Raw genomic sequence first — 24816 nt, 5'->3', positions numbered from 1 at the left:
TCTCTGTCTGCCTGTCTGTCTGACATATACTGTGAGACTGTCACCCCTCATCCTGCCAACAGCTACAGTGTCTAAATGAAGATCAGCTTGATGCTGGCTCCTATCTCCTCTCTGACAGTGAAACCCCACTGAGCATGATGCAGAGAACAGATCCACCACGTAGGCTTCCACCCACCTCCCCCTAGCTACTGAACATTACCTGTCTCTGTGGATTGTGTCAGGCTTCCACCCACCTCCCCCTAGCTACTGAACATTACCTGTCTCTGTGGATTGTGTCAGGCTTCCACCCACCTCCCCCTAGCTACTGAACATTACCTGTCTCTGTGGATTGTGTCAGGCTTCCACCCACCTCCCCCTAGCTACTGAACATTACCTGTCTCTGTGGATTGTGTCAGGCTTCCACCCACCTCCCCCTAGCTACTGAACATTACCTGTCTCTGTGGATTGTGTCAGGCTTCCACCCACCTCCCCCTAGCTACTGAACATTACCTGTCTCTGTGGATTGTGTCAGGCTTCCACCCACCTCCCCTAGCTACTGAACATTACCTGTCTCTGTGGATTGTGTCAGGCTTCCACCCACCTCCCCCTAGCTACTGAACATTACCTGTCTCTGTGGATTGTGTCAGGCTTCCACCCACCTCCCCCTAGCTACTGAACATTACCTGTCTCTGTGGATTGTGTCAGGCTTCCACTCACCTCCCCCTAGCTACTGAACATTACCTGTCTCTGTGGATTGTGTCAGGCTTCCACCCACCTCCCCCTAGCTACTGAACATTACCTGTCTCTGTGGATTGTGTCAGGCTTCCACCCACCTCCCCCTAGCTACTGAACATTACCTGTCTCCGTGGATTGGGTTTGCTGTGACATCCATGTCTTGGTTTCCACCTGTACACCTGGCACAAACCAGACGCATCACGTTGCCCACATACATACTCTTCTCTACGGTGTGTAGACATCAACCTATTGACTCTGACATTATCAACGTCAGGGTTGACGGACGGAAGTGTTCCAACTCAACAGAATCATCTCTGCTCTCCAATGGAAGGAAGTGTTCCAACTCAACAGAATCATCTCAGCTCTCCAATGGAAGGAAGTGTTCCAACTCAACAGAATCATCTCAGCTCTCCAATGGAAGCAGACATTTATTTCTACCGAAAACCAGACGTGATTTTCTTTGCATAGACACAAGGCTGAAAGGCTCATCTGTTTGATTTTAGGGGTGCGTCCCAAGTTTCCCCCTTTTCCCCACATAGTGCACTACTAGCCAGGGTATGTAAGCTAATGCCTGTCTGTGTATCAGGTGTTTTAGTGTTGAGCTCATAGAGGTCTTCTGAACAGGAAGACTAGTTCACAGAGAGAGATTTCATCAACCCCAGCTGAGCTCCGAATTGAACTCAGCAGATACAATTTCTGGGCATACTTTCAAAACACTCTCTTTAGTCTATTAATTATCTTTTATGGGTTTTACTTTTCATCGTTTTGCTCCAAACATACTGCAATTTATTTGGTTTGATGAGATTGTTGTATTAACCTCAGAAAGCAAAGTAAAGTTTTTTTGATTTCCTTCTACCATCTGGGGCCAGAACAAAATTTGACCTTAACTCTGTGAGCCTCATGAGATCCTATCTGAGTTGGCACTTCAAGGCTTCTACAGTCTGTTTACCAGTTCCCCAGTCCCTCTCTACCTCCAGAAAAACACATACCGTTTATCCCAGTCCCTTGAAGGTCCCTTAGTCTGCATGCGCTCTCTCTCTGGTCCTGGAAGTCTGCCTGTTCTATGTAAACCCCCTCCCCCCACACACACACACACTGACTGACAACTGCTCCTGTCCTTACACAGAGGAGAGGGCGACTGAGAGAGAGGACTGCTGGGGGTCGGACTGCTGTAGCTGGCTATTCACTGACTCCAAACTGGCATGTCATTGGTCATCCCTGATGGATAGTGCTATTCTCTGTCTGTCTGTGGTAGGACATGACGTCTCTGTCTGTCTGTGGTAGGACATGATGTCTCTGTCTGGCTGTGGTAGGACATGATGTCTCTGTCTGTCTGTGGTAGGACATGACGTCTCTTTCTGTCTGTGGTAGGACATGATGTCTCTGTCTGTCTGTGGTAGGACATGACGTCTCTGTCTGGCTGTGGTAGGACATGACGTCTCTGTCTGGCTGTGGTAGGACATGATGTCTCTGTCTGGCTGTGGTAGGACATGATGTCTCTGTCTGTCTGTGGTAGGACATGACGTCTCTTTCTGTCTGTGGTAGGACATGATGTCTCTGTCTGTCTGTGGTAGGACATGACGTCTCTGTCTGGCTGTGGTAGGACATGATGTCTCTGTCTGTCTGTGGTAGGACATGACGTCTCTGTCTGCCTGTGGTAGGACATGACGTCTCTGTCTGTCTGTGGTAGGACATGACGTCTCTGTCTGGCTGTGGTAGGACATGATGTCTCTGTCTGTCTGTGGTAGGACATGATGTCTCTGTCTGTCTGTGGTAGGACATGATGTAGGGCTACAGTGGGCTGGGTATTCCTGGGAATCTCTTCTTTCCTTCATACTGTACCAGGTTACACAGCTCAGTGTCTGCTGGTTTCAATGAGTTACTAGGTTACACAGCTCAGTGTCTGCTGGTTTCAATGAGTTACCAGGTTACACAGCTCAGCGTCTGCTGGTTTCAATGAGTTACCAGGTTACACAGCTCAGTGTCTGCTGGTTTCAATGAGTTACTAGGTTACACAGCTCAGCGTCTGCTGGTTTCAATGAGTTACCAGGTTACACAGCTCAGCGTCTGCTGGTTTCAATGAGTTACCAGGTTACACAGCTCAGTGTCTGCTGGTTTCAATGAGTTACCAGGTTACACAGCTCAGCGTCTGCTGGTTTCAATGAGTTACCAGGTTACACAGCTCAGCGTCTGCTGGTTTCAATGAGTTACCAGGTTACACAGCTCAGCGTCTGCTGGTTTCAATGAGTTACCAGGTTACACAGCTCAGCGTCTGCTGGTTTCAATGAGTTACCAGGTTACACAGCTCAGCGTCTGCTGGTTTCAATGAGTTACCAGGTTACACAGCTCAGCGTCTGCTGGTTTCAATGAGTTACCAGGTTACACAGCTCAGCGTCTGCTGGTTTCAATGAGTTACCAGGTTACACAGCTCAGCGTCTGCTGGTTTCAATGAGTTACCAGGTTACACAGCTCAGCGTCTGCTGGTTTCAATGAGTTACCAGGTTACACAGCTCAGCGTCTGCTGGTTTCAATGAGTTACCAGGTTACACAGCTCAGCGTCTGCTGGTTTCAATGAGTTACCAGGTTACACAGCTCAGCGTCTGCTGGTTTCAATGAGTTACCAGGTTACACAGCTCAGCGTCTGCTGGTTTCAATGAGTTACCAGGTTACACAGCTCTCTCTCTCTTTGTCTCTGTGGGTGATTTTAGACTAGGGAAGACGTTAGAGAGATGCAGTACTGAGATAGTTTCTCATTTCAACTGTGCAGGGAGGTTAAGCTAGGAGGGTGTTGTTGATGACATCACATCACTGCTGGTGCCACTATCCTCCTGAGACCTGCTTCATTTAACATGCTGCAGCTGCGTCCCAATGCCACCCTATTCCCTATATACACCACTACTTTAGGGCCCTGTCAGGTGTACACTAGTGCACTCTGTAGCAAATAGGTTGCCATTTGGGTTGTGGATAGTCTTCACTACCAACACCAACCGTTTTCCATTTCCTCGTAACTGGCAAACACACAGCCAAGCGACGACCTCCAGGTACAGCTACTGAGATCAATAAGCTGTTTACAGATCTCAGTGGAACGCTGACAGTTGGGGTGTGTGTGTGTGTGTGTGTAGTGGTGTAAAGGGGATTATATCTTCCTGGCTGATTTATCCTACACATCACATGACTGGCAGAGTTCATATTCTCTTTTCCTCATTCTGTTTCCTTGTTCCGTCTCTCACTCCTTTTTATTTCCCTTCTCTCTGTCTCCCTCCTCCTCTTCCTCCTTTCATCTCTTCATCCCTTCATATGAAGAGGATGAACAGGGTTTGAGTCATCACACACCAAACTCTCTCTCTCTCTCTCTCTCTCTCTCTCTCTCTCTCTCTCTCTCTCTCTCTCTCTCTCTCTCTCTCTCTCTCTCTCTCTCTCTCTCTGTGTGTGTGTCTCTGTGTGGGTGGGTGATTTCAGATTTGGGAATAAGTTAATACTGTATCCCTCTGAGATAGTTTCTCATTTCAACTGTGTAGGGAGGCTAAGATAGGAGGATGTTCTCTCTCTCCCTGCATGTGTGTGATCAGGTTTGTCACAGTGTGAATAACTGAGACAGACGACTCCAGTTATTTACATTAACACATACAACCATGACAAGTCAGAGAGATCTTAGACACATACTGAAGACTGAACCTCCTTTGTTCCCTGTGAATGTACCGGTCTTCCTACAGGGACTTGGGATGAGTCCCACATGGCGCCCGATTCCCTATTTAGTGCACTACTTCAAAATCACATTTTATTGGTCGCGTACCTATTTCATTTTTTTTTATTTAACTAGGCAAGTCAGTTAAGAACAAATTCTTATTTTCAAAGACGGCCTACTCCGGCTAAAACCTGGACGACGCTGGGCCAATTGTGTGCCGCCCTATGGGACTCCCAATCACGGCCGGATGTGATACAGCCTGGATTCGAAGCAGGGACTATAGTGAGACCTCTTGCACTGAGATTCAGTGCCTTAGACCGCTGCGCCACTCAGATGTTATCACAGGTGCAGCGTAATGCTGGTGTTTCTAGCTCCAACAGTGCAGTAATACATGCAAACCCCCAGAATTAAAATGAAGAAATATCAGAACGAGCCATGTCAGAGTCGGTGTGTGTGTGTGTGTGTGTGTGACAGACAGACAGACAGACAGACAGACAGACAGACAGACAGACAGACAGACAGACAGACAGACAGACAGACAGACAGACAGACAGACAGACAGACAGACAGACAGACAGACAGACAGACAGACAGTGTGGGCAGTATATTAATACAAAAATGTGTACAGCAGTAGTTATATGTTATATAGGATGAGCCACAACCAGGGGACCAGGGACCATAGGGGGTAGGGAACCAGGGAACCACAGGGGGTAGGGAACCAGGGAACCATAGGGGGTAGGAAACCAGGGACCATAGGGGGTAGGGAACCAGGGAACCAGGGACCATAGGGGGTAGGGAACCAGGGAACCAGGGAACCATAGGGGGTAGGGAACCAGGGAACCATAGGGGGTAGGGAACCAGGGAACCATAGGGGGTAGGGAACCAGGGAACCAGGGACCATAGGGGGTAGGGAACCAGGGAACCAGGGAACCATAGGGGGTAGGGAACCAGGGAACCATAGGGGGTAGGATAGGAGGGAGAAGGATGGTTGTGTGCATGCATAGAAAACATACATGCGAATTTCAATTTTTTTTACCTCTCAGAAAAGTCTTCTTCGACCCCTAGCAACAGTCACCTCTAGATAACCTTGACAACAAGCTAAGCTGTGTCTCTAAAGCATGTCAGTAAAGGTTGTTGTGTAACTCCCCATCTTTTCTAGTTCTCTTGTCTGACGTAGTGTTTTACAGAGCCTTTTATTGGAAATACAATGCTCTGGGGATTTGTCATGCATGTCTGGTTTGGACAGTGTTCTGGGCTCTCAGTGAGGTGTGAGGGTGTGAGGTCTCTGTGTGAGGTCTGAGCTCTGGCTAAAAAGATAAGTGTTAGACAGCTCCTTAGCAGAGAGGGAGATGGGGTGGTGAGGGAAATATAAAAAGGAGGGAGAGGCAGGGAGAGGCAGGAGGATGTGGGAGAGGCAGGAGGATGTGGGAGAGGCAGGAGGATGTGGGAGAGGCAGGAGGATGTGGGAGAGGCAGGAGGATGTGGGAGAGGCAGGAGGATGAGGGAGAGGCAGGAGGATGAGGGAGAGGCAGGAGGATGAGGGAGAGGCAGGAGGATGAGGGAGGATGAGGCAGGAGGATGAGGGAGAGGCAGGGGGATGAGGCAGGGGGATGAGGGAGGATGAGGGAGAGGCAGGAGGATGAGGGAGAGGCAGGGAGAGGCAGGAGGATGAGGGAGAGGCAGGAGGATGAGGGAGAGGCAGGAGGATGAGGGCGAGGCAGGAGGATGAGGGAGAGGCAGGAGGATGTGGGAGAGGCAGGAGGATGTGGGAGAGGCAGGAGGATGTGGGAGAGGCAGGAGGATGTGGGAGAGGCAGGAGGATGTGGGAGAGGCAGGAGGATGTGGGAGAGGCAGGAGGATGAGGGAGAGGCAGGAGGATGAGGGAGAGGCAGGAGGATGAGGGAGAGGCAGGAGGATGAGGGAGAGGCAGGAGGATGAGGGAGAGGCAGGGAGAGACAGGAGGATGAGGGAGAGACAGGAGGATGAGGGAGAGGCAGGAGGATGAGGGAGAGGCAGGAGGATGAGAGGCAGGAGGATGAGGGAGAGGCAGGGAGAGACAGGAGAATGAGGCAGGGAGAAAGACATGAGGGAGAGGTAAAGAGAGACAGGAGGATGAGGCAGGGAGAGATGGGGGTTGAGGAAGAGATGGAGGGGAAAGAGGAAGACGGGTGAGAAGGGGGAGGAAGAGGAGGAGAGAGAGGGAGGAGGAGGAGGTAGAGGAAGAATGAGAGGAGGAGAGTGGTTGTCAGTTATTCCTAGTCCTAATTCTGGAAGCAGGACCATGTTGCTATGAGACAAGGGGTGCATAGTAATTAACATGTCTTGTGTTGTCTCTTAATTGTTGGGATCAGTTCTCTGTGCTGCTCCGAGACAGAGAGAGGGACAGAGAATGTTTTCTTTGTTTTGGAGTGTTTGTGGGTGGGTGTTCTTGCTTGTTGTGTGTGTGTGTGTGTGTGTGTGTGTGTGTGTGTGTGTGTGTGTGTGTGTGTGTGTGTGTGTGTGTGTGTGTGTGTGTGTGTGTGTGTTTGATTTGATTTCACTTGGAGGTTTCCAGAGGTGGGACCAAGTCACTATTATTCCAGTCACAAGGTCAGAGTCTCCAGTCGAGTCCTGACTAGAACGGTCAGAGTCTCCAGTCGAGTCCTGACTAGAACGGTCAGAGTCTCCAGTCGAGTCCCGACTAGAACGGTCAGAGTCTCCAGTCGAGTCCAAGTCGTACGTTTTTCAAGTCAAATAAACTACACATACAATAGCTTGTTCAATTACACGTCTTTGTCTATTTATTGATGCTACCAGACAGACATTTTCATTATTTTGTCTACAACATATTTTGATTATGTCACAATACATTTCAACAAATTCCAAATTCAGCTTCATATACATTTCATACTGAAAGACCAGTCGGCCTGTTCTAGTAATTGTTGCTAATTGCCTCATTGCTGCTGAGCTTCAAGGTGAACAGTTTATATTCTGGATCCCCAACAGGTTTTGGAGCTGCGTAGTTACTATGCCAATCATCTCTCCCTACAATTGACATTTGTGCTGCACCAGATCCTATAGCTGTAAATCAGCAATCTGTTCGCTAGCTCTGTTGTTCTCAAACTTCTTGACCTGCAACCCCTGACCCCCACCCACCCACCCTCACCCCCGAAAAGGGGTGGTTTCAAGCTCGCAACCCCCGTGCACAATCGCTGCCCAAATGTCATTGCAGCCATAAACAGTGACGCATTTTCAAACTGCAAGACACCGATGTAAACTGCCTTTTACACCCTCCTACATTTTGAGATGAAAGTCATTCATGTTAGCAGCCAATATCAACTAGGGATATCATGTCATTTCTCTGGGGTCCAACAGGATAATACGCCCTACCTTACCTGTATGCAGGGGAGATTGAAAGACAAGGAAAGCACGGTCTCTCTGCAACTTGCCTGTCACTTTGGAGGGCCTGCCTGCCTGCCTGCCTGCCTGCCTGCCTGCCTGCCTGCCTGCCTGCCTGCCTGCCTGCAGCTTGTTGCCAACTGGGTAGCCACTTTCTTCCTCACAAATACCAGAATGAATTGACCAGAATGTTACATCTTCATCCTATAATATTGAAGCTGTGACGTTAGTGTGATGTTACAGCTGTCTTCAGACAGTAACCAGCCAAACTAGGTCTGTCTGAAATATAAACATGATCAATGAAATAGCCGGGTAGCCTAACGTTATCGTTCTGGCCAAGTCGTGTCCGTAGTGGATTGATAAACGGTATCGATAACTTTCTTTAAACGTAGGCCTATTGGAGAAGATGAATGATATGGATAACTTTCTTTATATATGGGTCATTTAAACGAAGGCCTATTGGAGAAAATGAATGGTATGGATAACTTTCCTTATATATGGGTCATTTAAACGTAGGCCTATTGGAGAAAATGAAACGAGCTGCTTTCTGGAGACTCATCTGGATCTGCTATCTGGAGACTCATCTGGATCTGCTATCTGGAGACTCATCTGGATCTGCTATCTGGAGACTCATCTGGATCTGCTATCTGGAGACTCATCTGGATCTGCTATCTGGAGACTCATCTGGATCTGCTATCTGGAGACTCATCTGGATCTGCTATCTGGAGACTCATCTGGAGACTCATCTGGATCTGCTATCTGGAGACTCATCTGGATCTGCTATCTGGAGACTCATCTGGATCTGCTATCTGGAGACTCATCTGGAGACTCATCTGGATATGCTATCTGGAGACTCATCTGGATATGCTATCTGGAGACTCATCTGGATATTTGTGCCCACCTTTGGGCAGCTAATGCCGATCACTGGTCCTTGGTCAACAGTCAAGACGCGCAACTAGTTGATTCTGAGACACAGATGAGTTGTTCTTTTAGACTATAATATGGTGTGATACCGTAGGAAACCAGAGCAAATAGGCTAAGGTGTGTGTGTGTGGTGTCTGTAGACAATTAAAGTATGGATAAGAATTCCCGTTCAGTTTCATACTCGTGACCCACTTTGAGAAGCACTGAGCTAGGTCACCTGATCTGTATTGATTGACAGTTTGCTGGTCCAATCAGAGGGCCGACTGTGCATTTCACTAGTCAATCTGTTGCACGTTTAAAAATAAAAATGTTGCAATGTGCAATGCAGCGGCTACTGTCTCTGGCTGTGTGGAGAGTAATCCTCAAGACTGTGTGCCACAAAATGAGTGACAAAATGTTACAAAACCTGGCCACAGAATTTCAAGTCATCAGTGTCAAGTGAAAGTAGAGTCCCGAGTCTTGAGTCTCCAAGTCCAATCTCAAGTCATCGAATGTGTGACTCGAGTCAGACTCAAGTCCAAGTCATGTGACTCGAGTCCACAACTCTGGAGGTTTCTGTGTTGTCATACATACCCTAGGGCCCTTCTCCTTACCAGTAGATTATTCACATCTACAGTGAGGGGAAAAACGTATTTGATCCCCTGCTGATTTTGTACATTTGCCCACTGACAAAGAAATTATCAGTCTATAATTTTAATGGTAGGTTTATAATCCAGAAAGACACATGTCAAAAATGTTATAAATTGATTTGCATTTTAATGAGGGAAATAAGTATTTGACCCCTCTGCAAAACATGACTTAGTACTTGGTGGCAAAGCCCTTGTTGGCAATCACAGAGGTCAGACGTTTCTTGTAGTTGGCCACCAGGTTTGCACACATCTCAGGAGGGATTTTGTCCCACTCCACTTTGCAGATCTTCTCCAAGTCATTAAGGTTTCGAGGCTGACGTTTGTCAACTCGAACCTTCAGCTCCTCCACAGATTTTCTATGGGATTAAGGCCTGGAGACTGGCTAGGCCACTCCAGGACCTTAATGTGCTTCTTCTTGAGCCACTCCTTTGTTGCCTTGGCCGTGTGTTTTGGGTCATTGTCATGCTGGAATACCCATCCACGACCCAATTCAATGCCCTGGCTGAGGGAAGGAGGTTCTCACCCAAGATTTGACGGTACATGGCCCCGTCCATCGTCCCTTTGATGCAGTGAAGTTGTCCTGTCCCCTTAGCAGAAAAACACCCCCAAAGCATAATGTTTCCACCTCCATGTTTGACGGTGGGGATGGTGTTCTTAGGGTCATAGGCAGCATTCCTCCTCCTCCAAACACGGCGAGTTGAGTTGATGCCAAAGAGCTCCATTTTGGTCTCATCTGACCACAACACTTTCACCCAGTTGTCCTCTGAATCATTCAGATGTTCATTGTCAAACTTCAGACGGGCATGTATATGTGCTTTCTTGAGCAGGGGGACCTTGCGGGCGCTGCAGGATTTCAGTCCTTCACGGCGTAGTGTGTTACCAATTGTTTTCTTGGTGACTATGGTCCCAGCTGCCTTGAGATCATTGACAAGATCCTCCCATGTAGTTCTGGGCTGATTCCTCACCGTTCTCATGATCATTGCAACTCCACGAGGTGAGATCTTGCATGGAGCCCCAGGCCGAGGGAGATTGACAGTTCTTCTGTGTTTCTTCCATCTGTTGTCACCTTCTCACCAAGCTGCTTGACGATGGTCTTGTAGCCCATTCCAGCCTTGTGTAGGTCTACAATCTTGTCCCTGACATCCTTGGAGAGCTCTTTAGTCTTGGCCATGGTGGAGAGTTTGGAATCTGATTGATTGATTGCTTCTGTGGACAGGTGTCTTTTATACAGGTAACAAGCTGAGATTAGGAGCACTCCCTTTAAGAGTGTGCTCCTAATCTGGGCTCGTTATCTGTATAAAAGACACCTGGGAGCCAGAAATCTTTCTGATTGAGAGGGGGTCAAATACTGATTTCCCTCATTAAAATGCAAATCAATTTATAACATTTTTGACATGCGTTTTTCTGGATATTTTTGTTGGTATTCTGTCTCTCACTGTTCAAATAAACCTACCATTAAAATTATAGACTGATCCTTTCTTTGTCAGAGGGCAAACGTACAAAATCAGCAGGGGATCAAATACTTTTTCCCCCCACTGTATATCAGTTTCATCAATCACGCTCCTTACCATATCACAGTCTCAGTGACTCACTTCTCTCCCGGAAACACTGGCTCTGTCTATTACAGACCACGTCCCAAATAGCACCCTATTCCCTGTATAGTGCACTACTTTAGACCAGGGCCCTTAGGACCATTTAGGATGCAGTCTATCATTATACTATTAATACATGTAATGTAATCATGCTACAGTAACAGGCCTGTTAAACAGCTACTAGTATAACAGCTGGACTACACTGTAACTGAGAAGGTCTGTGTCCCAAATGACTCCCTATTCCCTGCATTGTGCACTACTTTAGACCAGAGTTCTATAGGCTCTGGTCAAGAGTAGGCCACTATATAGGGAATAAGGTGCCTTTTGGGATACGGACTTGGGAGTTATAATGACCATTATAGGGGTCAGTGGGCTGTGTGGATACGTGCATACTGGACATAGTTGGAGGCAGGGTGTGTGTGTGTGAGTGTGCGGCAGAGACTCCGAAGGAAACCAATCTAATTGTCCTGATATTACTCTGTTCCTCTTCAGATTACATAAAGCCTCAAGCTCTTTCTCTTGTCATTATGGAAATTGATTTTGTCTTTCTTTCTCTGGAGTTCAGAAGGGAAGGAGACTGTTAGCAGAAGTGGGGTTTATTTTAGTTTATTTTTTCTTCAAAAAAAACAATTTAGTTATTTCACATTTACTTAATTTCTGGTGCTGTATAAGGGCTTGATCTTTGGCCAGAGTTGTATTGTAGAAGCTAAATGGTTAGCTTCACTTCTAAATCTTGTACAAGATGATTATTTTAGATGTTCTGAGAACAAAATAAGTTGTGGCTTGTGTCAACAACAACAAACAGGAAACTGAAACTGAAAGCCTTGAGAAAAAAACAAACTATATTTTCTATTTGTCAATAGGAGCACTTCTGCTCATCTTTTCCATGGAGAGCACAGAGGTTGATACACACAGATCCATGTTGTTCTGCACAGTGGGATAATGTGTGTCTTGGCCAGCCCAGTCCCAGCCAGAACCAACAGTAATATAATACAGTGCCGTGACAAAATATTGGCCCCCCTTTCTAATTTTCTCTACTTTTGCATATTTCTTTATACTGGAATGTTGTCAGATCTTCAACCAAAACCTAATATTAGATAAAGGGAACCTGAGTGAATAAATAACACAACAATTTGCATACTTATTTAATTTATTTGATGAACAAAGTTATGCAACACTCAATGCCCCAGTGTGTAAAAGTAATCGCCCCCAAGGACACTCAATAACTGGTGCCACCTTCAGCTGCAATGACTCCAACCAAACGCTTCCTGTAGTTTCTTGATCAGTCTCTCACGTCGCTGTGGAGGGTTTTTTGGCCCACTCTTCCATGCAGAACTGCTGTAACTCGGTGACGTTTTTGGGTTTTCAAGCATGAACTGTTCGTTTCAAGTCCTGCCACAACATCTCAGTTGGGATTAGGTCTGGACTTTGACTAGGCCATTCCAAAACTTCAAATGTGTTTTGCTTTTTAGCCATTTTCATGTAGACTTGATGTTTTGGATCATTGTCTTGCTGCATGGCCCAGCTGTGCTTCAGCTCACAGACAGATGGTCTGACATTCTCCTGGAGAATGATCTGATACAGAGCAGAATTCACGGTTCCTTCTATTAAGGAAAGTCGTCCAGGTCCTGAGGCAGCAAAGCATCCCCAAACCATCTCACTACCACCACCAGCTTGACCGTTGGTATGAGGTTCTGGGGAATACATTGTTTGGTTTTCGCCAGGCATAATTGGACCCATGACATCCAAAAAGTTATACTTTTAACTCATCTGTCCGTAGAACACTCTTCCAAGAGTCTTGATGATCATTCAGGTGCTTTTCGACAAACTGGAGTCAACTTTTTGGATGAGATGGGTCCCATTATGTCTGGCGAAAACCAAAGGACTTCAGGGGCTTATTCTGTTGCAAAAAGTTTTGTCAATGGAATGAAATAGGGAGGGGTCTACCTGAATTTGTCCAATAGAAACTCTTGTTTTAGTGTTTGGACTGATGATTATTACACCCCAGGTGCAAAACTGTGGCCCACTGAGGTTTCCCAAACTGTTTGTGCTTTGACCCTTTTCCATGTCCCAGTGGCCCAGCAAGGCACTAACCCCCTCAAGCTGCTCCAGGGGCACCACCGCATCTCTTACTAACGTGTCATTTCCTGTCTCTCTTCAGGTGATCATCAACAGCACCATCACCCCCAACATGACCTTCACCAAGACCTCCCAGAAGTTTGGCCAATGGGCTGACAGCAGAGCCAACACAGTGTTCGGACTGGGGTTCGCCTCCGAGCAGCAGCTGGCCAAGGTACTGATTGATTGATTGATTGATTGATTGATTGATTGTTTTCTGTTATGATTTTAAAAAGACAAAGCTATTCCGTCACTACCGGCAACATAAAGCCGTTCCGTCACTACCGGCAACATAAAGCCGTTCCGTCACTACCGGCAACATAAAGCCGTTCCGTCACTACCGCTGTGTTTGGATTGTACCTGTCTGTGTGTTTCTTTGGTCCAGTATTTGTTGTTGTTGTTGTTGTTTGGGAACCACCTTGGATATGAGATGATTAATTATCTCATGGGATTTTATCCTTCACATATTTTACAATGAATAAATATTAGGTAGTCTAGTTTGTCTCTCTGTCCCTGAGCTCATCATGTCAGAGTAACTCACCTCATCTACACCATGGTTACATCCCAAATGGCACCCGATTCCCTCTATAGTGCACTACTTTTGACTAAGGCCTATAGGGCAATGGTGCACTACTTTTGACTAAGGCCTATAGGGCAATAGTGCACTACTTTTGACTAAGGCCTATAGGGCCAATGGTGCACTACTTTTGACTAAGGCCTATAGGACAATGGTGCAGTATTTTTGATCAGGCTCCATTTGGGACATGTGATTACATCATCATTAAGCGACACACACATCGCTTGTATCCAGTGATGTGTTTTTATATTTTCATTTGAACTTGTATTAATCAATCTTTTTCTTTGTTTATTTTTCTCATCTTGTTTCAGTTTGCTGAGAAGTTCCAGGAAGTGAAGGAAGCAGCGAAGCTAGCCAGGGACAAGTCACAGGAGAAGATGGAGACATCGAGTAACAATTCCCAGGTAACATACGGGCACACACACAGAGGCACGCACACAGACACATGGTCACCCACATGCACAAACACACACACACACCCATAATAACATGTAAGGAAGTGGTGAATTGCACACACACACATACATACACGGTCAGTAGCACGAATGCATGCGCACACACGCATGTGCACAGATACATACATACAGTTGAAGTCGGAAGTTTACATACACTTAGGTTGGAGTCATTAAAACTCGTTTTTCAACCACTCCACAAATTTCTTGTTAACAAACTATAGTTTTGGCAAGTCGGTTAGGACATCTACTTTGTGCATGAGTAATTTTTCCAACAATTGTTTACAGACAGATTATTTCACTTATAATTCACTGTATAACAATTCCAATGGGTCAGATGTTTACATACACTAAGTTGACTGTGCCTTTAAACCGCTTGGAAAATTCCAGAAAATTATGTCATGGCTTTAGAAGCTTCTGATAGGCTAATTGACATCATTTGAGTCAATTGGAGGTGTACCTGTGGATGTATTTCAAGGCCTACCTTCAAACTCAGTGACTCTTTGCTTGACATCATGGCTGATTTCTTTTGATTTTCCCAAGACCTATAGACCTCCACAAGTCTGGTTCATCCTTGGGAGCAATTTCCAAACGCCTGAAGGTACCACGTTCATCTGTACAAACAATAGTACACAAGTATAAACACTATGGGTCCACACAGCCGTCATACTGCTCAGGAAGGAGACGCATTCTGTCTCCTAGAGATGAATGTACTTTGGTGCAAAAAGTGCAAATTAATCCCAGAACAACAGCAAAGGACCTTGTGAAGATGCTGGAGGAAACAGGTACAAAAGTATCAATATCCACAGTAAAAGGAGTCCTATATCGACATAACCTGAATGGCCGCTCAGCAAGGAAGAAGCCACTGCTCCAAAACCGCCATAAAAAAGACAGACTACGGTTTGCAACTGCACATGGGGACAAAGATTGTACTTTTTCGAGAAATGTCCTCTGGTCTGATGAAACAAAAATAGAACTGTTTGGTCATAATGACCATCATTATGTTTGGAGGAACAAGGGGGAGACTTGCAAGCCGAAGAACACCATCCCAACCGTGAAGCACGGGGGTGGCAGCATCATGTTGTGGGGGTGCTTTGCTGCAGGAGGGACTGGTGCACTTCACAAAATAGATGGCATGATGAGGTAGGAAAATTATGTTGATATATTGAAGCAACATCTCAAGACATCAGTCAGGAAGTTAAAGCTTGGTCACAAATGGGTCTTCCAAATGGACAATGACCCCAAGCATACTTCCAAAGTTGTGGCAAAATGGCTTAAGGACAACAAAGTCAAGGTATTGGAGTGGCCATCACAAAGCCCTGACCTCAGTCCCATAGAAAATTTGTGGGCAGAACTGAAAAAGCGTGTGCAAGCAAGGAGGCCTACAAACCTGACTCGGTTACACCAGCTCTGTCAGGAGGAATGGGCCAAAATGAACCCAATTTATTGTGGGAAGCTTGTGGAAGGCTACATGAAATGTTTGACCCAAGTTAAACAATTTAAAGGCAATGCCACCAAATACTAATTGAGTGTATCTAAACTTCTGACCCACTGGGAATGTGATGAAAGACATAAAAGCTGAAATAAATCATTCTACTATTATTCTGACATTTCACATTCTTAAAATAAAATGGTGATCCTAACTGACCTAAAACAGGGAATTTTTACTAGGATTAAATGTCAAGAATTGTGAAAACTGAGTTTAAATGTATTTGGCTAAGGTGTATGTAAACTTCTGACTTTAAATGTACATACACACACTCAGTAATGAGTGACTAGATGTAGTAAAGTCATACTTGGGGGTCAAAGGTGACAGGGAGTCACTTATCTTCTTCCAGCCGCCAAACAGACACATAATCTACCCTGGGAGGGAGGGAGAGAGGCTGTAATGTGACGGGTCAGAGCTGTAAAAAGTCTGCTGTATGTGTTACATAATATCTCATCAACAGCCTGAGGACAGTATTTTGACTGCCAGTTCTATTCTAACATGTCATCTCATTAGTATTCTGACTGCCAGTTCTATTCTAACATGTCATCTCTTAGTATTCTGACTGCCAGTTTTATTCTAACATGTCATCTCATTAGTATTCTGACTGCCAGTTCTATTGTAACATGTCATCTCATTAGTATTCTGAATGCCAGTTCTATTCTAACATATCATCTCATTAGTATTCTGACTGCCAGTTCTATTCTAACATGTCATCTCATTAGTATTCTGACTGTCAGTTCTATTCTAACATGTCATCCATCTCATTAGTATTCTGACTGCCAGTTCTATTCTAACATGTCATCTCATTAGTATTCTGACTGTCAGTTCTATTCTAACATGTCATCCATCTCATTAGTATTCTGACTGTCAGTTCTATTCTAACATGTCATCCATCTCATTAGTATTCTGACTGTCAGTTCTATTCTAACATGTCATCCATCTCATTAGTATTCTGACTGTCAGTTCTATTCTGACATGTCATCTCATTAGTATTCTGACTGTCAGTTCTATTCTAACGTGTCATCTCATTAGTATTCTGACTGTCAGTTCTATTCTAACGTGTCATCTCATTAGTATTCTGACTGTCAGTTCTATTCTAACGTGTCATCTCATTAGTATTCTGACTGTTAGTTCTATTCTAACGTGTCATCTCATTAGTATTCTGACTGTCAGTTCTATTCTAACGTGTCATCTCATTAGTATTCTGACTGTCACTTCTATTCTAAAGTGTCATCTCATTAGTATTCTGACTGTCAGTTCTATTCTAACGTGTCATCTCATTAGTATTCTGACTGTCAGTTCTATTCTAACGTGTCATCTCATTAGTATTCTGACTGTCACTTCTATTCTAACGTGTCATCTCATTAGTATTCTGACTGTCACTTCTATTCTAACATGTCATCTCATTAGTATTCTGACTGTCAGTTCTATTCTAACATGTCATCTCATTAGTATTCTGACTGTGTACGCTCCCTATTTAAGCCCCTAAACTCTCTGGATGTATTGGTTGAGGCCCAAATGGAACCCTATCCACTATGTAGTACACTACTTTTGACCAGAGCCCATGACAACCGTAGCATGTGTTCTCTTTATTTAGTCAGACATCAGATCGTTTAATCACGTTCATATTCAGAGGAAACTGGACTCTATTACTCTCCATTTATTAGATAAAGTTGAATAGGCTTTTTAATTTGCATAGATAATTATTTAATATGTGCTGTACTGGGCTGTAATGATAATATCTTCCTTCATTAATTAGCAGTAGTTGATTGTTTTTGGATTTATAATCTCTCTTCGACAGAGCTACGTAAACATAACTGGTACCTTTTAGAATCTGTGGGGAAGGAATGGGAATGCGTGGGCTAACGAGCAGCAGTAGTTCCTGTGTTTGGGTATTTCATCACTGGTTATTTGGACAAATCACGATTTCGCACGTGTTAGCATCTTTCACATTTTTGAAGGGGACTTTCGGCCCATAATTTGTTGAGAGAGGGTGGAGCTCCTCGTTCTAGCATCTCTTAATCCCCTCAGCTATGGACCCAGAAATGAATCGAGTAGCTGACCAATTACGTGAGACTTTAGTTCTGGGTTAACCGAGATGGTTGTATTCATTAATATATTGCTGGTTTAACTGATAAAACCCTTGCAACACATGGCACAGAGAGGAGAGGATGGCTGTGTCCTAAATAGCACCCTATTCCATATATAGTGCACTACTTTTGACCAGAGCCAAACTCAAGTGAACACTTATTGGAGATTCTGGAGCGCTGCCTGAGACAGTGTTTTCCACCACCATCAACACCCTATTAAGACACTTTATGTTGGTGTTTCCTTTATTTTGGTGGTAACCAAGATGTGTCCCAAATGGCTCCCTATTGGCCCTGGTCAAAGTAGTGCGCTATATAGGGAATAGGGTGCCATTCGGGATGCAGAGGGTTTGAGAGGTGTTTCTCTAGCCTCTCACCCAGCCAGCCTTAGCCTGCCAGGTCTGCTCAGTACTGTCTAACTGTTACTATATATGTGTCCCAAATGGAACCCTATTCCCCATAGACCCTGGTCTAAAGTAGTGCACTATATAGGGAATAGGGTGCCATTTGGGATGTAGACTACGGCGTTTCAGAGCTGTTCAGTACTAACTAGCTGTTACTATCTGACTGTTACTATAACTACATGGTGTTTCAGAGCTGTTCAGTACTAACTAGCTGTTACTATAACTACATGGTATTTCAGAGCTGTTCAGTACTAACTAGCTGTTACTATCTGACTGTTACTATAACTACATGGTGTTTCAGAGCTGTTCAGTACTAACGAGCTGTTACTATAACTACATGGTGTTTCAGAGCTGTTCAGTACTAACGAGCTGTTACTATAACTACATGGTGTTTCAGAGCTGTTCAGTGCTAACTAGCTGTTACTATCTGACTGTTACTATAACTACATGGTGTTTCAGAGCTGTTCAGTACTAACTAGCTGTTACTATAACTACATGGTGTTTCAGAGCTGTTCAGTACTAACTAGCTGTTACTATCTGACTGTTACTATAACTACATGGTGTTTCAGAGCTGTTCAGTACTAACTAGCTGTTACTATCTGACTGTTACTATACCTACATGGTGTTTCAGAGCTGTTCAGTACTAACTAGCTGTTACTATCTGACTGTTACTATAACTACATGGTGTTTCAGAGCTGTTCAGTACTAACTAGCTGTTACTATAACTACATGGTGTTTCAGAGCTGTTCAGTACTAACTAGCTGTTACTATCTGACTGTTACTATAACTACATGGTGTTTCAGAGCTGTTCAGTACTAACTAGCTGTTACTATCTGACTGTTACTATAACTACATGGTGTTTCAGAGCTGTTCAGTACTAACTAGCTGTTACTATAACTACATGGTGTTTCAGAGCTGTTCAGTACTAACTAGCTGTTACTATAACTACATGGTGTTTCAGAGCTGTTCAGTACTAACTAGCTGTTACTATAACTACATGGTGTTTCAGAGCTGTTCAGTACTAACTAGCTGTTACTATCTGACTGTTACTATAACTGCATGGTGTTTCAGAGCTGTTCAGTACTAACTAGCTGTTACTATCTGACTGTTACTATAACTACATGGTGTTTCAGAGCTGTTCAGTACTAACTAGCTGTTACTATAACTACATGGTGTTTCAGAGCTGTTCAGTACTAACTAGCTATTACAATAACTACATGGTGTTTCAGAGCTGTTCAGTACTAACTAGCTGTTACTATCTGACTGTTATTATAACTACATGGTGTTTCAGAGCTGTTCAGTACTAACTAGCTGTTACTATCTGACTGTTACTATAACTGCATGGTGTTTCAGAGCTGTTCAGTACTAACTAGCTGTTACTATCTGACTGTTACTATAACTACATGGTGTTTCAGAGCTGTTCAGTACTAACTAGCTGTTACTATAACTACATGGTGTTTCAGAGCTGTTCATTACTAACTAGCTGTTACTATAACTACATGGTGTTTCAGAGCTGTTCAGTACTAACTAGCTGTTACTATAACTACGTGGTGTTTCAGAGCTGTTCAGTACTAACTAGCTGTTACTATCTGACTGTTACTATAACTGCATGGTGTTTCAGAGCTGTTCAGTACTAACTAGCTGTTACTATCTGACTGTTACTATAACTACATGGTGTTTCAGAGCTGTTCAGTACTAACTAGCTGTTACTATAACTACATGGTGTTTCAGAGCTGTTCAGTACTAACTAGCTATTACAATAACTACATGGTGTTTCAGAGCTGTTCAGTACTAACTAGCTGTTACTATCTGACTGTTATTATAACTACATGGTGTTTCAGAGCTGTTCAGTACTAACTAGCTGTTACTATCTGACTGTTACTATAACTACATGGTGTTTCAGAGCTGTTCAGTACTAACTAGCTGTTACTATCTGACTGTTACTATAACTACATGGTGTTTCAGAGCTGTTCAGTACTAACTAGCTGTTACTATAACTACATGGTGTTTCAGAGCTGTTCAGTACTAACTAGCTGTTACTATCTGACTGTTACTATAACTACATGGTGTTTCAGAGCTGTTCAGTACTAACTAGCTGTTACTATCTGACTGTTACTATAACTACATGGTGTTTCAGAGCTGTTCAGTACTAACTAGCTGTTACTATAACTACATGGTGTTTCAGAGCTGTTCAGTACTAACTAGCTGTTACTATCTGACTGTTACTATAACTACATGGTGTTTCAGAGCTGTTCAGTACTAACTAGCTGTTACTATAACTACATGGTGTTTCAGAGCTGTTCAGTACTAACTAGCTGTTACTATCTGACTGTTACTATAACTACATGGTGTTTCAGAGCTGTTCAGTACTAACTAGCTGTTACTATAACTACATGGTGTTTCAGAGCTGTTCAGTAATAACTAGCTGTTACTATCTGACTGTTACTATAACTACATGGTGTTTCAAAGCTGTTCAGTACTAACTAGCTGTTACTATAACTACATGGTGTTTCAATGCTGTTCTGTACTAACTAGCTGTTACTATCTGACTGTTACTATAACTGCATGGTGTTTCAGAGCTGTTCAGTACTAACTAGCTGTTACTATCTGACTGTTACTATAACTACATGGTGTTTCAGAGCTGTTCAGTACTAACTAGCTGTTACTATAACTACATGGTGTTTCAGAGCTGTTCAGTACTAACTAGCTGTTACAATAACTACATGGTGTTTCAGAGCTGTTCAGTACTAACTAGCTGTTACTATCTGACTGTTACTATAACTACATGGTGTTTCAGAGCTGTTCAGTACTAACTAGCTGTTACTATCTGACTGTTACTATAACTACATGGTGTTTCAGAGCTGTTCAGTACTAACTAGCTGTTACTATAACTACATGGTGTTTCAGAGCTGTTCAGTACTAACTAGCTGTTACTATCTGACTGTTACTATAACTACATGGTGTTTCAGAGCTGTTCAGTACTAACTAGCTGTTACTATCTGACTGTTACTATAACTACATGGTGTTTCAGAGCTGTTCAGTACTAACTAGCTGTTACTATAACTACATGGTGTTTCAGAGCTGTTCAGTACTAACTAGCTGTTACTATCTGACTGTTACTATAACTACATGGTGTTTCAGAGCTGTTCAGTACTAACTAGCTGTTACTATAACTACATGGTGTTTCAGAGCTGTTCAGTACTAACTAGCTGTTACTATCTGACTGTTACTATAACTACATGGTGTTTCAGAGCTGTTCAGTACTAACTAGCTGTTACTATAACTACATGGTGTTTCAGAGCTGTTCAGTAATAACTAGCTGTTACTATCTGACTGTTACTATAACTACATGGTGTTTCAGAGCTGTTCATTACTAACTAGCTGTTACTATAACTACATGGTGTTTCAATGCTGTTCTGTACTAACTAGCTGTTACTATCTGACTGTTACTATAACTGCATGGTGTTTCAGAGCTGTTCAGTACTAACTAGCTGTTACTATCTGACTGTTACTATAACTACATGGTGTTTCAGAGCTGTTCAGTACTAACTAGCTGTTACTATAACTACATGGTGTTTCAGAGCTGTTCAGTACTAACTAGCTGTTACAATAACTACATGGTGTTTCAGAGCTGTTCAGTACTAACTAGCTGTTACTATCTGACTGTTACTATAACTACATGGTGTTTCAGAGCTGTTCAGTACTAACTAGCTGTTACTATCTGACTGTTACTATAATTACATGGTGTTTCAGAGCTGTTCAGTACTAACTAGCTGTTACTATAACTACATGGTGTTTCAGAGCTGTTCAGTACTAACTAGCTGTTAGGATCTGACTGTTACTATAACTACATGGTGTTTCAGAGCTGCTCAGTAGTAACTAGCTGTTACTATAACTACATGGTGTTTCAGAGCTGTTCAGTACTAACTAGCTGTTACTATCTGACTGTTACTACAACTACATGGTTTTTCAGAACTGTTCAGTACTAACTAGCTGTTACTATCTGACTGTTACTATAACTACATGGTGTTTCAGAGCTTTTCAGTACTAACTAGCTGTTACTATCTGACTGTTACTATAACTACATGGTGTTTCAGAGCTGTTCAGTACTAACTAGCTGTTACTATAACTACATGGTGTTTCAGAGCTGTTCAGTCCTACATATCTGTTACTATCTGACTCTTACTATATTTACATGGTGTTTCAGAGCTGCTCAGTACTAACTAGCTGTTACTATAACTACATGGTGTTTCAGAGCTGCTCAGTACTAACTAGCTGTTACTATCTGACTGTTACTATAACTACATGGTGTTTCAGAGCTGTTCAGTACTAACTAGCTGTTACTATCTGACTGTTACTATAACTACATGGTGTTTCAGAGCTGTTCAGTACTAACTAGCTGTTACTATCTGACTGTTACTATAACTACATGGTGTTTCAGAGCTGTTCAGTACTAACTAGCTGTTACTATCTGACTGTTACTATAACTACATGGTGTTTCAGAGCTTTTCAGTACTAACTAGCTGTTACTATCTGACTGTTACTATAACTACATGGTGTTTCAGAGCTGTTCAGTACTAACTAGCTGTTACTATAACTACATGGTGTTTCAGAGCTGTTCAGTCCTACATATCTGTTACTATCTGACTCTTACTATATTTACATGGTGTTTCAGAGCTGCTCAGTACTAACTAGCTGTTACTATAACTACATGGTGTTTCAGAGCTGCTCAGTACTAACTAGCTGTTACTATCTGACTGTTACTATAACTACATGGTGTTTCAGAGCTGTTCAGTACTAACTAGCTGTTACTATCTGACTGTTACTATAACTACATGGTGTTTCAGAGCTGTTCAGTACTAACTAGCTGTTACTATCTGACTGTTACTATAACTACATGGTGTTTCAGAGCTGTTCAGTACTAACTAGCTGTTACTATCTGACTGTTACTATAACTACATGGTGTTTCAGAGCTGTTCAGTACTAACTAGCTGTTACTATAACTACATGGTGTTTCAGAGCTGTTCAGTACTAACTAGCTGTTACTATAACTACATGGTGTTTCAGAGCTGTTCAGTACTAACTAGCTGTTACTATAACTACATGGTGTTTCAGAGCTGTTCAGTACTAACTAGCTGTTACTATCTGACTGTTACTATAACTACATGGTGTTTCAGAGCTGCTCAGTAGTAACTAGCTGTTACTATAACTACATGGTGTTTCAGAGCTGTTCAGTACTAACTAGCTGTTACTATCTGACTGTTACTACAACTACATGGTTTTTCAGAACTGTTCAGTACTAACTAGCTGTTACTATCTGACTGTTACTATAACTACATGGTGTTTCAGAGCTGTTCAGTACTAACTAGCTGTTACTATAACTACATGGTGTTTCAGAGCTGTTCAGTACTAACTAGCTATTACAATAACTACATGGTGTTTCAGAGCTGTTCAGTACTAACTAGCTGTTACTATCTGACTGTTAGTATAACTACATGGTGTTTCAGAGCTGTTCAGTACTAACTAGCTGTTACTATAACTACATGGTGTTTCAGAGCTGTTCACTACTAACTAGCTGTTACTATCTGACTGTTACTATAGCTACATGGTGTTTCAGAGCTGTTCAGTACTAACTAGCTGTTACTATCTGACTGTTACTATAACTACATGGTGTTTCAGAGCTGTTCAGTACTAACTAGCTGTTACTATAACTACATGGTGTTTCAGAGCTGTTCAGTACTAACTAGCTGTTACTATCTGACTGTTACTATAACTACATGGTGTTTCAGAGCTGTTCAGTACTAACTAGCTGATACTATAACTACATGGTGTTTCAGAGCTGTTCAGTACTAACTAGCTGTTACTATCTGACTGTTACTATAACTACATGGTGTTTCAGAGCTGTTCAGTACTAACTAGCTGTTACTATAACTACATGGTGTTTCAGAGCTGTTCAGTACTAACTAGCTGTTACTATCTGACTGTTACTATAACTACATGGTGTTTCAGAGCTGTTCAGTACTAACTAGCTGTTACTATAACTACATGGTGTTTCAGAGCTGTTCAGTACTAACTAGCTGTTACTATCTGACTGTTACTATAACTGCATGGTGTTTCAGAGCTGTTCAGTACTAACTAGCTGTTACTATCTGACTGTTACTATAACTACATGGTGTTTCAGAGCTGTTCAGCACTAACTAGCTGTTACTATCTGACTGTTACTATAACTACATGGTGTTTCAGAGCTGTTCAGTACTAACTAGCTGTTACTATCTGACTGTTACTATAACTACATGGTGTTTCAGAGCTGTTCAGTACTAACTAGCTGTTACTATCTGACTGTTACTATAACTACATGTTGTTTCAGAGCTGTTCAGTACTAACTAGCTGTTACTGTAACTACATGGTGTTTTAGAGCTGTTCAGAACTAACTAGCTGTTACTATCTGACTGTTACTATAACTACATGGTGTTTCAGAGCTGTTCAGTACTAACTAGCTGTTACTATAACTACATGGTGTTTCAGAGCTGTTCAGTGGTAACTAGCTGTTACTATCTGACTGTTACTATAACTACATGGTGTTTCAGAGCTGTTCAGTGCTAACTAGCTGTTACTATCTGACTGTTACTATAACTACATGGTGTTTCAGAGCTGTTCAGTACTAACTAGCTGTTACTATAACTACATGGTGTTTCAGAGCTGTTCAGTACTAACTAGCTGTTACTATAACTACATGGTGTTTCAGAGCTGTTCAGTACTAACTAGCT

General features: G+C 43.1%; 1 protein-coding gene across 4 annotated transcripts in view; it reads left to right on the top strand.

Moving 5' to 3' along the window:
- LOC106561749 (homer protein homolog 2) overlaps nt 1-24816 on the top strand; it is a 206940-nt gene that overhangs the window by 36051 nt on the left and 146073 nt on the right. For all 4 annotated transcript variants that reach the window (XM_045689657.1, XM_045689655.1, XM_045689654.1 and 1 more), the window contains exons 3-4: nt 13084-13215; nt 13929-14021. In XM_045689657.1, the coding sequence (XP_045545613.1) occupies nt 13084-13215; nt 13929-14021 (225 nt within the window). The remainder of the gene's footprint in view (nt 1-13083; nt 13216-13928; nt 14022-24816) is intronic.

This window comes from Salmo salar, chromosome ssa11 (assembly GCF_905237065.1).
Source record: "Salmo salar chromosome ssa11, Ssal_v3.1, whole genome shotgun sequence".
Classification (NCBI taxonomy): domain Eukaryota; kingdom Metazoa; phylum Chordata; class Actinopteri; order Salmoniformes; family Salmonidae; genus Salmo; species Salmo salar.
The sequence above is the reverse complement of the archived record's forward strand: the minus strand, read 5'-3'. Positions and strand labels throughout refer to the sequence as shown.